The sequence below is a fragment of the Xyrauchen texanus genome, chromosome 1, assembly GCF_025860055.1.
Source record: "Xyrauchen texanus isolate HMW12.3.18 chromosome 1, RBS_HiC_50CHRs, whole genome shotgun sequence".
NCBI lineage: Eukaryota > Metazoa > Chordata > Actinopteri > Cypriniformes > Catostomidae > Xyrauchen > Xyrauchen texanus.
In genome coordinates this window covers 55,857,079-55,874,047 of record NC_068276.1, presented here as the reverse complement: position 1 = coordinate 55,874,047, position 16,969 = coordinate 55,857,079, and the positions used below count along the sequence as shown (strand labels likewise).

Below are 16,969 nucleotides of genomic sequence, written 5' to 3'. Positions count from 1 at the left end.
AGGTGTATTAGCTCCAAAACCTAGCGTTTCTGACAGAGGGTCAGAATGAGGGTGAAATATTATCATGTTTTACAAATATTTAAAAACTGAATTAATATTATAAGTAGGGCTGTCAATTTATCACATTATGCGATTATTTATATTAAAAATAACACGTTAAAAAAAAGAATGCAATTCATCGTCCCCTGACTCGTACGTAAATTCTGTAATAAAAGTACAGATTTTCCTACCATACGAGCAATAGACCATATTCACGACAATGAGGCTGTGACTTAGTCTCTTCAATGGGCTGTACTGCAGTTTAAAGTGTTTTTGGATCGTTCCGTGGACAAAACATTGATTAAATATCTGTCCAAGGACATTCAGCATACAAAGAATTCCAGACAACATGGAAACGTAGAAAATCAGATGTGATCAAGGAGCTTTACACTGGTTGTGTCATTGAGGAGATGGTAAGCCTCACAGCCTTGTTGTCATTCCCATTAAAAGATAAGGTCTATTCAAGCTTGTAGTACATCTGTTTTTATGAGCCGTGTCAATAGGTGGCAGCGTGCCTCAACAAACCTCACAAGTAGCTCAGCCACAGAATGAGAACTGCTCACTTAAGGTGCTTTCGCAGTTGGTTTGATTGCTTGAACCGAACCAGAGCTCGTTTCCCCGCCCCCGCCGGTCTCTGTTCACATAATATTTTTTGTCTGGTCTTATTACGCCATCAACACGAGTACAAGCGGCAGCTGTTTACCACTGTAACTAGCTTCAGCTCAAAAAGACATTAGATTCATGGTGTTATTAAAGTATTTATCTCTTTAGATTTACCATGAAAACTATACATGCACATGTGGGTGAAGCACAACAGAATACAGGAATCTTGAGATGTGATGTGACTTTTAACTTGACACAGTGTCCTACAAATCCACAAGTGGTGGTGGCCTAGTGGGCTAAGGCACATAACTTGTAATCAGAAGGTTGCTGGTTCGATCCCCACGGCCACCACCATTGTGTCCTTGAGCAAGGCACTTAACTTCAAGTTGCTCCGGGGATTGTCCCTGTAATAAGTGCACTGTAAGTCGCTTTGGATAAAAGCAGCGTTCATGAAACTGAATTACCAGTGAGACTGTCCAAGCGTGTCCGGATGAGGCATGCAGATGTACATTGAGCGACAATTTAAAAAAAGCACAGACAGACTGCAAGAACACGTACTCTAAGAGCTGTACACATTGACAAACTCATTGCAAAACAGGTTGCTGTCAACTGTAGGCTTGTTCAATGTATGAAAATAAAATATATATTAAGTTCTTAAGACACTTTTTGTATTGTCTTATCAATGCTTTATTCATCTGCCACAATAATTATGCATTATTTATATGAATTATCTTTATTTTGGGGCCTTTCTCAGAAAATAAGAATGTATGTGATCAATTGTGGTTAATTCGATGAATTAATTGGTATGTCATGTAATTAATTTGATCAAAAAAACATATTAAGGAACATATTAAAATAATAAGAAAGGCACATAAATGTAGTTCATGCGACTCCTACATCATATTCCAAGTCTTCTGAAGGTGATACGAAATGTAAGTAATTTTTTAATGCAACTCTTGACGTTGATTTTAGTACTTAACAACTGGTGTTCTTGTTTAAGACTTATGCTTGCAGTGATTATGCTAGTAGGCCATTGGTCCTGCTTACACAAAATTTGATGTGTTTATTCCAGGGAGTCTCCTAGCAAAATGTGATTCTGGGAGATGGTGATGAGGGAATGTGACTAGTCCCCAGTCCTATTTGGGCATCTATTATTCAAAACCTCTAGCGCCACCATCAGCTCAAAATTATAACATTATAGTTTATAACTTCTGAACCCTTTCATCTCAAATTTTTTTTTCTCCCCTCATAACAATGTAATTGAACCCAGTCTTTAAAATGTTCACCATCTTGAATGTCCAATATCATAAAAAATATCGTAAACCAATTTCTTTTCAATACTCATACAAATCGTCTCTCCAATTTTCCAAGATTTGCCTCGCATATTCTTCAGACCAAGTCGCATAAATGTGAATGTATAGATTTTTGATTAATTGAGTTTTACAGTTGTTGTTGAGATTTCATAATGAATTGGCGAATTTGAGCAGGTTTTCAGAGGCCTGCCATTTGCCATTTTTTGGCCATTTTGAATGTTAATGTAAGCTGTTTTTTTTAAACTACTTTTACAATGTTTATCCAATCCTCACCAAAGGATTTTTTTGTAATTATTATTATTAAAAAACAGTTGTTTTTTTTTTTGTGGTGACTCAACTTGGTATGGCTCATTAGCAACAGTTAGAAGTGGTTGAATTCCTACATATGGCGATTTCTCTCTTGCTCATTTGTAGTGTTTATTTGTGCTTGTCCTATTTTCTCTCCTATTGAAATCTTTTCGTTTCAGTGATATGTGCCATGTGCATAAGTGCCTAAACTTGAGGGTTTTCTTAAGAAGATGGTGAGATTCCAAAGTCATGGTCATATTTCAAGTGTCATGCTCCTCAGCTGGAGTTCAAGTTCAGTCCACTGTAGACAAATTAAATGCCATTTTGGTATTTGATTTGGACAAAAATGTATTGATGCCTTCAAAAGATGTTTGGAAGTTCAAGACAATGAGCTGCACAGCTTTTAATCATTTAGGATGTCGCAACATGCTCTTCTCAGAAAACAGGTTAGATTGGAAACATCCCTCTTTTTGACTTCCTAGTGGGACTTTTGCCTTTTTCTTTTTTTTTTTTTTTTATAGTTTATTAATGATGTATGTTCACCATGTTTCACCAAAGCAATAGGCTACTCATTCTAGAAAATCAGTTTTTTTTTTTTACCTGTGGAAATAATGATCCAATTCCCATACGTAAGGAACGTCCCGACATTCCACATCCATTGAGTACTGCATCCTAGTACCGGCAATGTGGCATTTTGGAAATTAACCTAATTCAGTTCTCAGGATGTGGTGGTCATCCTGAAAAAAAGTGAGGCATTTCGAACCTGTGAATCACATGTATTTGATAAGCAGACCTCTCACTGTTTAAATGCCTTCAGTAGAAGGTCAGTCGGTTTTCCTCTGCAGAATCACACGGATTCATCCAGTTTACCACAGGCTTCAACACGGATGCCAGTAAGCCGGTCAATGTCCTGTTGCTTTACTGGACAGAATACACACATACAACCTGCTCATGAGAGGATAAAGAGTGTGCATTTAAATGGTCAATTAAATCGGCATATTCCTTTGCATTCAGAGGCTGGAGGTTACAGAAGGTTACAAAACTGTTGGCAAGACCTTCTGCATGTCTAGTCTGAGCTTTGATGATCCCCAGCTGTCGGCAGACGCTGTCCTCCTTTCTGTCCTCTCTTGAGTCATATGTGTGCCCTCTAACTCTGTCACTTTGCATTTCTCTCATACTGAGAGACTGTTAATCATCTTTATTTATATGGTGTCCTTTACTACTAAGCCTCATGGGAGGTTAAGGGAGAAGGCCACCCATGAAGACTAATTCAGAGTGTCATCGCACATTAAGTGGGTGAAGCATCATTCTTAAAAGCAGTTCGTTTTTGATACACTTATCAAGCAGTTTGTGATGCAGGATGGCGTCTTTCACTTAATGACCTTGATAGATTATTATCTCTTTAGGTGTCTTGTGGTGGTTTTTTGCTGTATTACCGCTTGATTTCAAAATGACCTGGCTCTTGAGGCCACACCCTCAAAACAAATCGTACGCACTCCCATTTCCATCAAATGCTCTGTCAAAACTTTTTCTATTATGTAAGTGTCCTGAGTTTATGTTGTAGTCCATGGAGTTAAATCATTTTAGAAATTCTCTCCATTCTATTTATTGCTATTTATAGACCTATTTTATAAGTTCATTGATTTTTAGCATGTCTGCTGGGACAGAGCATTTCAGGTTTCACCATTAAGCCTAGTTAATGTAAGAAATCATGACATGGTCTGCCAATATCTGAAAGATATTTTTCTTTTATCAGATTGGAAGAGGCAGCACTGGAATGTATTTTTCTTCATAATTGAACCAAATCCTTCCAATACGGTTAAAATGTGTTTCCCATCAATGGGGGTATTTTAATCCTGTGCTCCTACTGATAAGATTCTGTGGATCTTGTGGCATGTTTTTACTGTCTGAGCAAATCAAATGGAGTCCAGCGCAGGGGTTAGACAGCAGGGTTTGAGAGGTGGGTACCGTTATGAGTTTGCAGGCATGATGCAGGCTCAACCAGTCAATTAGAAGCAGATTGTGAACAGTGGAAGATTGCTCAGGGGCAAACTTCTGTCCTCATTTTCTTAGCGGAGTATGATAATGAAGTCTGCAGAACTATTTATGTCAAAAAGTTCTTATATGGTGTGCATCTGATATTCAAACACTTTATATTTATTTTATTTATGGTGCTTGCTAAAGCAAAAGCATCACTGTTACCTTTGCTCATGTTTAAGTTTAGAGATTTGAATAAACCCCTAATAATAATAATAATGCATTTTATTTGTATCAAGTGTGACTCAAAGGGATTCACATATCAGAAATTAAAAGTCTGCATTAAAATGAATGAGCATATTTAAAGAATTAAAGTTTCGGTGAATATTCTGGGTTTAATCAAATTTAAGCTCAATCAACAGCATTTGTGGCATGATATTAATTACCACAAAATGTACTTGACTTGCCCCTCATTGTGAATGGGGGCCAATTTTTGTTTACAATAAAATACTCACTTTTTCTAATGTACAGCCACAAGACATAAACAATATGAAAGTAAACATGAGTTTAGAGTGAAAAGTTAAAACCAATTTTACAACTTCGTTCCCATGACGATGCAATGTCAACAAAACCTAAAATCCTGCTTGTTTAACAGAACACCTTAATACATACATAGCAACACCCTGGCAACCATCCAACAAAGCCCTACCATCTCATTTTAAAGAAATATTCACACAAAAATGAACATTTTGTCATCATTTCTCACCCTGATGTTGTTTTATACCTGTATGAATTTCTTCCTTGCAAAACAAATGCAAATGCCCCCCATAATGAAGGTGAATTGTGACTGAGGCTAACATGTTGGCAATTTATTCCATGGAATAAAGACAGACATATGGGTTTGAAACAAAATATTGGGTGAGCAATCGATGACAGAATTTTTATTTTTGGGTGAACTGTCCCTTCTATATAGCCACATGTGTGCTTGATTTTGACCTAGCACATATTTAGAATATCTTATGATTTAATCCTTGTGTTCTTCTGTAAACTCAACTTGGGGTTGTACATGGTGTAATTACAGTGATATTTGTTTTTACACTGATTGCATCTTTTTGACACGCTTATTAAGGAAATTACATTTTTCCGAACACCCACATGGAGCCAGTTTGATTGTGCACACATCCATCTCCTACTCTAAAGCAAGGCTTGTAACATGACCCTACACCGGTTCAAATAACATCTCTACATCCTTGCACAAAAACCCCACAAAATCTTTTTCCACCAATTTCCGAGACCATCACCTCTTTCACTCCACTTGTGTTTTTATACATCCAGCATTACTCATTCTCTTCTTCGTATGGCGTTTCTTGACTTTCTCCTCCTTAAGCGACACTAACTCTGTCAGCGCACTGTCACGCTTTCGACTGATTGGTATGCAGGACCCTCTAACTGAATTTGCTCCCGTTATCCTTTTTATGCTTGTTGAAAAAAAGGCAGAACAGTTTGGCTGACCTTGTATGCATGATCACATTTGATGTAGTTATTGAACTGCAGTCCTAGAATTCTTTGAGCAAACCAGATTCAGCTTGTATACTGAGCACCGGTCAGTTTATATTTACTAAGCCTGTCTACATACTGTAAGCTTAGTTTTATCAGTGATTGTGAGAACATGCAATCATGTGATCTTTATGCGTTGTTTCCCAATGCCCTCTCAACTCCTCAACTCAGATGATTATCAGTAGCGAAAAACAAAGAATTAAGAGAATGATCCCCACAATCCTCTCTGTCCACCTCTGCTGAGGAAACGGAGGATTGTCACTGTTTTTTTCACTGAGTGACTCTTATCTCATGCAATTGCTCTATACGTGTCCACAAACACAAAGAGTACATCAGCTGCATGGAATTTTATTTAGCCCAGGCTTTTTTAATTATTCTTATTTGTTTTTCCATTTTCAGGGCTCAAAGACACTGGAGGCTGATGGGGACGAGGAGGAGGAGGAGGAAGAAGATGGTTTGATCCAGCCAGCTCAAGTCTTTGCTCCCAAAAGTCTAATTCTGGTCTCCAGGCTGGATTACCCAGAAATATTTCGGGTAATTTAAAACACAAAAGCATGGGGTTATTTCTCAGACATGAGTTATGACATCACTACTAGATTCTACTATATTTCCACATTTCTTTCACTTTATAACATTAGTGGATGAAACCAATGGCCTTATTTGTGACAGAACAGCCTGCAGGTTTTTCAAAGAGTTGGCAGAATGCTATCAATGTTCTGTAAACAGTTTCTGCCATGCTTTTGTGAATGTACTGTGTATGAGCATGTGTTGGTTTTAACATTAGTTTTTTCTTTGTTTGCATTTTTTATTTATTTTATTTTATGCACTGCCAATCTATAATTATTTAATCTACAGGGTTCAAAGTTAGGTTTTGGCCACACTTGGCATTGACAAGAGAATTGAGAAGATTACCAGCCATCAAAATGTCTTACCACCCTATATTTTATTGATATATAAAGCTATATTAACAGCTGAGGCCATTGTGTCTTTTGCGGTATCACATTTTAGCTACAGTAGTCTCTCAGGGAAATGCCAGCTCTCACAGAAACATCAAGATCCATTGTGAGTTTGTCCCTTGGATATGCGTTTTGGTGGTTTCATGTAAGGAATGTATAGCCACATGAAGTTCTGGAGATGCGACCAATTCAAGTCAAGAACACACATAGATTCAAAGCAGCTTTACCAAAAATTATGCTGTAGCAGAAAATGGTGCTGTCATGTCTTAAAGTCCTCATTGTGTGGTTTAAATGAATAATGTCATTGAGAATCATCCTTTAAAAATTATTTGTCTTTAGGACCAAAACTAAGCAGGTCGTCTTCAGCTCTTCAATTTGATTCACTCATGTCGCTTACATCAACAATATTTGGACTACTGTTCTTTCATTGTATTTTGAAGCTGAAGTGTGTAATTTCTGTGCAGCTAGCATCACCACACGGACTGTAAAAGTAATGGTTGTTTTCAAAAACGTTTCCAAATATTCCCTCTATTCTCCATTGGTTAGGCAGACTGTCCCGCCCCAAACTCACACCGTTGCTTGAGGCAATGTTACTACGTCGAGCCTCAGTGTTAACACATTTTGGTGGGTATCAACCTACGAATGGCTTCAAACTTCTAGTTGTCTCTTCATACTAAGCTCGGATAAAAGTAAGTAGCCTATTTTAGCAGAAAAGATTTATACACTGCATCTTGAAATCATGCATCAGTTCTAACTCAAATTAATTATGTCTTTACTCGCACTGGTGCCTGGCAAATGTAAATGTAATACCCTGACTCTGTCTAACAAACTTCAATTGAAATCTCATGGAAAACCAATAGAATAAAGTCTGTATACGATTGCATGTACTGTAAGGCTTATTCATTCAGCATTATGCTGTTTAAATGGGGTTTATGATGAGAACTGGCCACTCATAACTAGAGATGCACCGATCTGATACCGGTATCAGCTCCGATACTGACGTTTTTAACTGTATCGAGTATCGGTCTGACAAGCCTGATCCAAATCGGTTACTTTGTGTAAGTAATGGTTGTTACTGTCAAGTTACAAAAATGACAGGGCCTGGGTAGCTCAGCGAGCAAAGACGCTGACTACCACCCCTGGAGTTGAAGTTCGAATCCAGGGCGTGCTGAGTGAATCCAGCCAGGTCCTCCTAATCAACCAAATTGGTCCGGAGAATAGCATGAAGCCTCCACATGCACTATGTCTCCGCGGTAAGCTCAACAAGCCACATGATAAGATGCAAGGATTGATGGTCTCAGATGTGGAGGCAACTGAGATTTGTCCTCCACCACCTGGATTGAGGCGAGTTACTACACCACCACGAGGACTTGGAGCGCATTGGGAATTGGACATTCCAAATTGGGGAGAAAAGTTACAAATGTGACATAAAAGAACAATAAAAGCATAAGTAGTCCATATGACTCATTAAACTTTGAGTCTCTTGACTGAGTAAAATGCATTAGTAAATACATGTACTGTGCATTTTAGAGCATGCACGTTACTCTGTTGATTCAAACACAAGGCACGACGCGTTGGGCACGCGATAATGTGCTTCTATCTTCAGCTCTCAGAGTGGCATGCAATATGTGAGATCTACACACACACAGCATCTCCGATGTAGATGCTCAATAGTTGGGTACGCCTAGAACATGCATCAGAGGATTTTTTTCCAACTGTCAAAATAAAAACCTGAGGGGGTTTAAAGTTAAAAAGGCACACCTGAATATATATTATTTCTAAAAGATAATACATTTTATTAACATTATTATTTGTTTACAAATTACAATAATATTTACGTTGAATAGGTTCCAAAAAATAATTGTGTGAATGAAAAGTCCTATTACAACTTAAGTAAAAAAAATAGATCTGAATGGGGGGGAGGGGGCGCAAAGAGAACTGGCTTCTTTTCTACTGAAGACTTTCACTGGAATTTGCTGATGTATTATACAGAAGTTAACACTAATGTTTTTTCTTAATAGGCTACACGTTTGGATTTAAATAATGTGTAGGTAGTGATTTGTGGGTTTGTCATATAAATGAGTACCCCCCATTATTTCTATATCTAGTCCATATAAGCTGATTAGGAAAAAACAACAAATTAGGATCTGTTGGTATCAGATTGGGATCTGTATTGTGTGATACAGAGAGTTCAGATATTGGATCGGTAGAGAAAAAGTGGGATCAGTGCATCTGTACTCATAACCAGGACTTTTAAAGCTGGAGTAGAAGTTGGATTTAGGTTCATTTAAACCATCACTTGAATGAAACAGTATTGATCATCACAGCTCTTAAATGGTTGAAGCCTAAGATTTATGTCTGCTGATGGAATTAAAAACAGGGATTGGAATATCATTGGAGCTCAAACACAGGAAATTCACGCCATCTAAAATTGTATGCAGACTGCCTGCAGACTGTAGTTTTTTAGTGTTTGCCTAGATTCATGCATTTGGTATGACCTGTGCTCAGGATTGAGTTTGTTGTAATATTCGGGAAAGGACCAACAGTTCATAACCACACATCGCTTGTCTCTGTTTCTTAATTTGCCTACTTGATAGGGCACTATTATAGCCTGTTGTTATTTCCTGTCATTTCCACAAATAATTCTAAATAATTCAGTTTTATGCTGTAAATAATAAATCAATAAACACTTTGAAAACATTAGCAATGGATTTGCAAATACTAGGAAACTTGTCAGGCCAATAAAAACATTTAGCTTATAAATGATGTGTAATTTTATGTCGAGTAAGTGTTTTAGAAGTGTTTGTTTACCAGGAATTGCTGTAAGTCTTTGTGTTCTCTCCTAGGGCTGTTTGGGACTTATCTACACCGTGTACATGGACAGTCTGAGCTTCCCTCTGGAAGGGCTTGTGGCCAATCTCTTTACATGTTTGGTGCCTGTGGCTGGAGGTTCTCAGGTCAGACATTACTTACCCAAAGAATTCCTCATCTGTCTCGACCCTGACCCCTGTGGATACATGAGCCGGTAGAGGGTTAGCGGGTTAATTTGTGTGTTGATCGGTGTACCTTTAGGATGGTTTCCTAGTGAAATAATGGGTGTCTCACATTGTGTATTTTTCATTGGAGAATCTGAGAAGTGGTAAAGTCTTTAAGGGGCAGTGAAAGTGCTTAGTTCTAAAATGTTAAAACATAACAAAGTTTGCTCTCGTGTCATGATGTAATTTTTTCACATTTGTTTTTCTGTGATTCTCCTTACAATTCTGTCATCATTTACTACACCTCATGTTGTTCTTAACCAGTATAACTTACACAGAATTGAATAAAAGGACCTGTTAGGCAGAGCCTTAATTAACATTATCTTTCAAGGTACAGAAAAAAAACCATTCTGCCTAACATTTCCTTTTGTGTTCCACAGAAGGAAGTCACAGGTTTGGAACGTGAGTAAATGAGGGTGAGTAAATGATTACAGAATTATCAAATGAGGTGAACTATCCCTTTAATATCACAGCTTTAAACAAATTTGTCCTTAAAATGTTTTCTCTTCAAATAGTTTCTAAATCATCAGTTCTTTATTGTACACTGTACTCGCATAAATTAAACAGAATGAGTAAATCACAATAAAAGATATAGTAAAACAATTGAAATAATCGTTTCAGAAGAAATAAATATATTCAGATGGGGTTTAACAGGATCCCATGTTAAATTCCCTAAAATCATTTTTGTTTTTTATGTCATTCACCAGTGCATTTTAAAAATTCTCCAGAAACCATTATTCTTCCCAGCTGCATTTTGGGATCATGATGGTCAAATGGAATATGAGTTATAAACCTCTGGAGAGTAGCATATTCATCTGTCAGTGTGACTTTAACTCCATCCTCTTGGAATGTGTCATGGGACTTAAGGGCCACTTTGGGCCTCAACTCCAGTGTGCCTCTGTCCACTAAACAGCTGTCTGCACCTTATTGAGTCTATTAATGTATGTCTGCTGTGCCTTACAAGCAATACATGGCAGAGAGCCAAGATCTGAGACTCCGTTCCAAAAGCTAGTGAGCTGCCTTGCTGTCAGCTGTATCCATAGGCAGATTCCTTAAAGGGAAAGTTCACTCATAAATACAATTTCTTATCATTACTCACCCTAATGCCATCCCAGATATGTATGACTTTCTTCTTCTCGACACTAACACAGATTTTTACTAGAATATTTAAGCTCTTTTGGTCCATTCAATGCAAATGATTGGTGGCCAGAACTTTAAAGCTCCAAAAAGATGTAAAGGCAACATAAAATTAACCCATACGACTCCAGTGGTTAAATCAGTGTCTTCAGAAGTGATATGATTGGTGTGGGTGAGAAACAGATCAATATTTAAGTACTTTTTTACTTTACATTTTCATCCCTGCCCAGTGAGGGGTGATATGCATGAAGAATGTGAATCGCCAAATACAAAAGAAGAATGTGAACGTGAAAGTGGAGATTTATAGCAATAAAGGACTTAAACATTGAATTGTATCTCACCCACACCTATCTTATCGCTTCTGATGACATGGATTTAACCACTGGAGTCTTTGAATTAATTTTATGCTGCCTATACATGCTTTTTGGCCTTCAAAGTTCTGGCCACCATTCACTTGCATTATATGGAACTACAAAGCTGAGATATTCTACTAAAAATCTTTGTGTTTTGCAGTAGGGTGAGTAAATGATGAGATAATTAAAATTTTTGGGTGAACTATCCCTTTAAGGCAGCTTCTTGCCTACTGTTTGGAACAGCCCTTGCTTCGTTGAGCACCCTGTTATACCTACAAATGTTGCCTATTGAGTGGCAGCCTAAACATTAGTTTGAAGTGACTTTGGTTATGCAGCTGCAGCTTTGGAGTTTTCTGAACACAGGTTTGTGGTCTGACACTGGTGCATGGAATTAGATTTATGAAATAAAACTTGACTTCCCAGGTTACCCAGATGATTTATGGAAACAAAGAATGCTTTTTTCACCACCGGGCCAAGTGGTTCTCATTCTGTACAGATCCGAGTTCTTTGACACTATGGAGCTGCGAAATCTGGATTAGAATGGAATTAGCGAACGATGCTGAGAATTCCCGGGACAGGAATGGTTTGAGATCGAACCATACTGAAATGTGTTTAAGTGGAGATGCTACTGTAACCATTCCTCACCGTGCTCAGAACCGGTTGGCCCGATGGTGGAAAAGCACTTCAAACTGCAAAAATGTGTAATTTAAAATGCATCATGATTATCAGCACACTGTCATATGACTGCCCATGTTTACATATCTAAACCTGTTCCATATTGAACATCTTGGGAGGGGTGTTGTTACTCATTTCACAAGCTCAGGTCATTCACTCTACATATGGAAGTATAAAGGTCAAGAGAGTGTGTCAATTCTAAATTAAGATTTTTTTGGTGCAAGAAAGCAATGTTACAGAAGTATAGAACATGGCTGTTTTAAATTCCACAATGCATTCTACATAGTTATTTGTATAGTGATTAGCATTGGAATAGTATTTGGTATTCATTGATGTTATTTGCATCATGCATTTTTCCAGTGTGAATTATCAGGAAGTTTGCATTCATGTTTTCAGAAGCTTTTTTCACTTGGAGCGGGCGATCGGCAGCTCATACAAACCCCCCTGAATGACAACCTGCCCATCACCTGTAAGAGCGTGGCTCTCCTCTTCCAACAGTTAGGTGGGTACCTTTTGCTTGTATTGATGTAACGTATGTATACAGTGTAGTATACTGTATATTATGATGTATACTGTGCGTTTATTGGACAAACTACTTTGTTTTTGATGGCAGCTCTAACTAGCTTCTGACACCTTTTTAATCTTTCCAATATTTATGCCGGAAGATATTTATGCAGTATTAAAGTGACCACTTAGTGTCTCTTCCTGTAAACTTGTTTTTATAGAGATCTGGGGTGTGTTTCCCTAACAACAACACAGTTCACTGCTTAACACCACTATAGTATGATGCATCGTTGGCGAAATTAACTAGCTAGTCATGACTGTTTCTGAAACTGTAGTAACTATGTTGCACATCCATTTTTCGAACCACGTTGGTTCATCAACATAGAGCAGTCATTAATGCCGTTATGTAGGGGGTGAAGTTAAATTATAATAGTTAACTTGTATGCACACCTGAAAGACGTTTATTGCGAGAAAGCTGCTGAAGACATGAAATCAGACTATTTAATGCAACAGATGCATTGTGCTGCAATAGATGTGTTTGTCTCTTCATTAGACTTCAGGGGTTCCCCCGACGCACCTGAGCACATACGCACATGTGCATTCTTCAGATGTGCATATTCTATTCAGAAGAGATCATCTCTATGTACTATTACCTTCAAAGTCTTTACCATCCACTGTGAGAGCAGTCATTTGTAATTCACTTTTTAAGCCATTTTGATTGAAAATTCAGTTTCAACTATTATTATTATTGTTCTTCCTTTGAGGTACCTTCTATTATTATTGTTCTTCCATTGAGGTGCCCTTCGGAGGCTGATTTATCCCGTTTAGAACCAAAAATGCCACTTGTGTGTTAACATGGACACAGAAGATGTGTTCTCCAACAGAAAATGCTTGTGTTAGTGATTTCTCTTAACAGCTCTTAAGCACATAAACGAATGCATTCGCGTTTTCATGATGTTTCAGAAACGTTTCTGCAAAACTCAGAATGTCTTTTTTTTTTAAATGCATGTAAACGTGATCAAAGTCTTGAAAGAATGAAAGATATATATGGAATAAAAGACATAGAAGCCTCAGCGAAGTGAAATTATGTCCAAACTAACAAGGAACTATGCTTCTAACCACTCAACTTTGCAATGCTGTTTGTGAATGTTCATTGGAACTACGGTTTCGGGAAGCGCCAAATCGTTGACCTATGTTGGTAACGATGTTAATTTGCGAACATAGCTGGTTTATGATGCTTTCGGGAAGGCACCCCTGAAAAGCAGTTGAATTACGAATGTATTAGGGGAGACCTAGGGATATTTTATTTTATTTTTTTACTTTTTGCTTAACTCAACAACAACAATCTTTCTGCCATCTTTTAGTATAAGAAACATGTTCTGTGTTTAGTGTACATTGCAAAGGTTTGAGGCAGTTGTGAAAAATGTTGCATAGTGTGGATGTCTTAAAACAGGGGTGCCCAGTACGTCGATCGTGATCTACCAGTCGATCGCAAAGGCAATGCTGGTAGATCGCACAAAATTTAAATGTACCTTCGTTAAATTTTTATAAAAATAAATATAATGTCTTTCCTTCTTTTAGTTTTTGTCTGACTTGCACTTGACGAGTAAATATTGACCAGGCGAGATTTTGTTTATTTCAGTTGACAACTAGGTTTGCGAATACGCGCCTTCCAAGGACATCTGAGAACAGAGCGCGAAATTGCGATGTTACTGCCCGGATTAGGCAAAACTGTCTGATTCCATTCAGTGCAAGTCATCAGAATAAGGTAAATGCCCTGGCTATTGTAATCTATTGTGCTGTAGGTGTTTTTGGTTTAGTTTTAAAACTGAATGATATCAACATTGAACATTATTATATATTATTTTATTAATTGGAAGATGAATTCCATGTAGTGATACATGCAGTAGTCCCAACAAGCATTTTCTTATTTTAAATTAAACTGTTTTTTTAGTTGGTAGATCTTATTGAGTTGGTCATTTAAAAGTAGATCATCACACAAAAAAGTGTGGGCACCCCTGCCTTAAAACATAATGACATAAATAATTTTAATTTATCACTTAATGTCATACAAAGTCCAGTAAACATAAAAAAGCTAAATCAATATTCGGTGTGACTACCTTTGCCTTTAAAACAGCACCAATTCTCCTAGATGCTGGACACAGTTTTCCTTGGTTGTGGCAGATAGGATGTACAAAGCTTCTTGGAGAATTCACCACAGTTCTTCTACATGATGTTCAGTGGGGGGGCTTTGTGGGGGCCATGTCATCTGTTGCAGGGCTCTCTGTTCTTCTGTTCTAATCTTTTCTATTTGCAAAAATAATGTTTGGGAGTCTAACATTTATATTTCCTATTGACATAATAAAATCTTAAGACAAATGCTTTTGTGAACCATCTTATGTGCCTTTTGCACAGTTCTGTATGTGCTGAAAGTAGCATCATAAATATATTTACATTCAGGAAGACTAGATCATAGTTATGAATTTAGAAAGTCAGAGGGGCTCATCCACTAAAAAGTTGTGTTGATTTGAGTTGCCACTATTGTCTATGGTATTTCAGTGCAAAAACATGTGCTTTTTTTCTTCAACCACATGCAATTTAAATTAACCTGGCTCTAATTGCCATGAACGTGCACTGCGCTGTGACTATATTCAATTTATTTCTTGGTGATTGTCATTTTCTCAGAGCAAGCAATGTAAATTACAATAGATTGTGCCTTATTCACAAAAGTCAGTGCTATTTGCCTGGCGCAATTTGCATCACACTATTACCTCCCATGAAAATCATATGGTAAACAGAATTTTATTAAAAAGATTTGTATTTATCATGGCAGCAGTAATTCATAATTTTTATCAAATGATGAAGACGATGGCATTAACCGGGCAAATATCCATATGCATGGTGTAGTGGATTGATACTGTACAGTTCCCATGAATATTTAAATATCTGTTTAAAAACTTTTTTCTGTTCATGTAAGAACATGTTAAATTTTCCTCTGTGCATAAAACCGAGGTCCTGGCTCTCTGTGGTCATTAAAAATGCACTTCTTGTAAAAGAGTAGGGGTGGAACCCCAGTGGCCTATCCAAATTTCCTCCATTGGCTCTCATCAATCATGGCCTCCTAATAATCCCAGTCCATGAATTGGCTCTATCACTCTACTATCTCCTCTCCACCAATAACTGGTGTGTGGTGAATGTACTGGCGCACTATGGCTGCCGTCACTTCATCCAGGTGGATGCTGCACAGTGGTGGTGGTTGAGGAAAACCCCTTGTTCAATAGGTAAAGCAGTTTGAGTGTAGGGTCAGAAAAGTGCTATATAAAGGGTTATGTTCATTTAATTCACATTGGCTGCTTGTGTTTTGTATGCATAATTACACAAAAACAACCCTTTCCACTTAAGGTTCTTTCACAACTCATGAATGCTCACAAGGTTTTGAAAGTGTACACTGTTCAATCAAAAACTGTTTCAAGCAAAGCACATTTTTCATTCATCATGATTAAAATAATTTGTTTATTTTGAAAGAATGGTATTGCATGGCAGCCTCATTTAGTGTACAGAAGAATGTTCTGATGATGTGAGTGCTGTCCTTGCGTTCAACTGGATTAAAATGTGCAGCATTTGAACATACACGTGCAGTCGTACATGTAGTTTTATGGCTGATATGTGTAATGTATTACATGCATCCAGCTGCAAGTCAGTCATGGACAAATGGCCACCACCTTGACATTATCCCAAGGGTTTTTTTCAGCCCATATGTCTAGATTTGTCAAACTGAACAAACAGAGCACATGTTACACAGTCTGCAAGCAGGAGGCCTTAATAAAGGTCAGCCAGGTTTTTATATATGCTCTTCACTTTCAGTTGCAAAACTCGGAAATGTGTTTTAGAAATCTGTTTGTTTTGTTGCACATAATGTCATCTGTGATTATACTCTGCAGTATTTTTAGCCAGAATTTGACATGAACTATTCAACTTAGAAGTGGGCTAATTAATGTACAATTTTTTCATCATTTATGGATTTATGTAAATCTCTGATTAGTAGTATGATTAATAAACAATCCCTTAAGAGCCTGTTTTTAAGCCTGATGAGCCTCAAAGCAGCATTGTATTTGGAACTTGGTATTTCTGTGATATTTAAATTGGATCGTTTCGATGAGACTCTTGCTAATGCCGGCAAAACTAAAATCTAAAATATACAGGTCCTTCTCCAAAAATTAGCATATTGTGATAAAGTTCATTATTTTCCATAATGTAATGATAAAAATTAAACTTTCATATATTTTAGATTCATTGCACACCAACTGAAATATTTCAGGTCTTTTATTGTTTTAATACTGATGATTTTGGCTTACAGCTCATGAAAACCCAAAATTCTCAAAAAATTAGCATATCATGAAAAGGGTCTCTAAACGAGCTATTAACCTAATCATCTGAATAAACTAATTAACTCTAAACACCTGCAAAAGATTCCTGAGGCTTTTAAAAACTCCCAGCCTGTTTCAATACTCAAAACCGCAATCATGGGTAAG

The 16,969-nt window shown here is 37.4% G+C and overlaps 1 protein-coding gene across 2 annotated transcripts in view; it reads left to right on the top strand.

The window, feature by feature from the left end:
- LOC127647020 (myotubularin-related protein 13-like) overlaps positions 1-16,969 on the top strand; it is a 146,338-nt gene that overhangs the window by 49,425 nt on the left and 79,944 nt on the right. For both annotated transcript variants that reach the window (XM_052131073.1, XM_052131080.1), the window contains 3 exons: positions 6,177-6,311; positions 9,580-9,690; positions 12,330-12,435. In XM_052131073.1, coding sequence (XP_051987033.1) covers positions 6,177-6,311; positions 9,580-9,690; positions 12,330-12,435 — 352 coding nt within the window. The remainder of the gene's footprint in view (positions 1-6,176; positions 6,312-9,579; positions 9,691-12,329; positions 12,436-16,969) is intronic.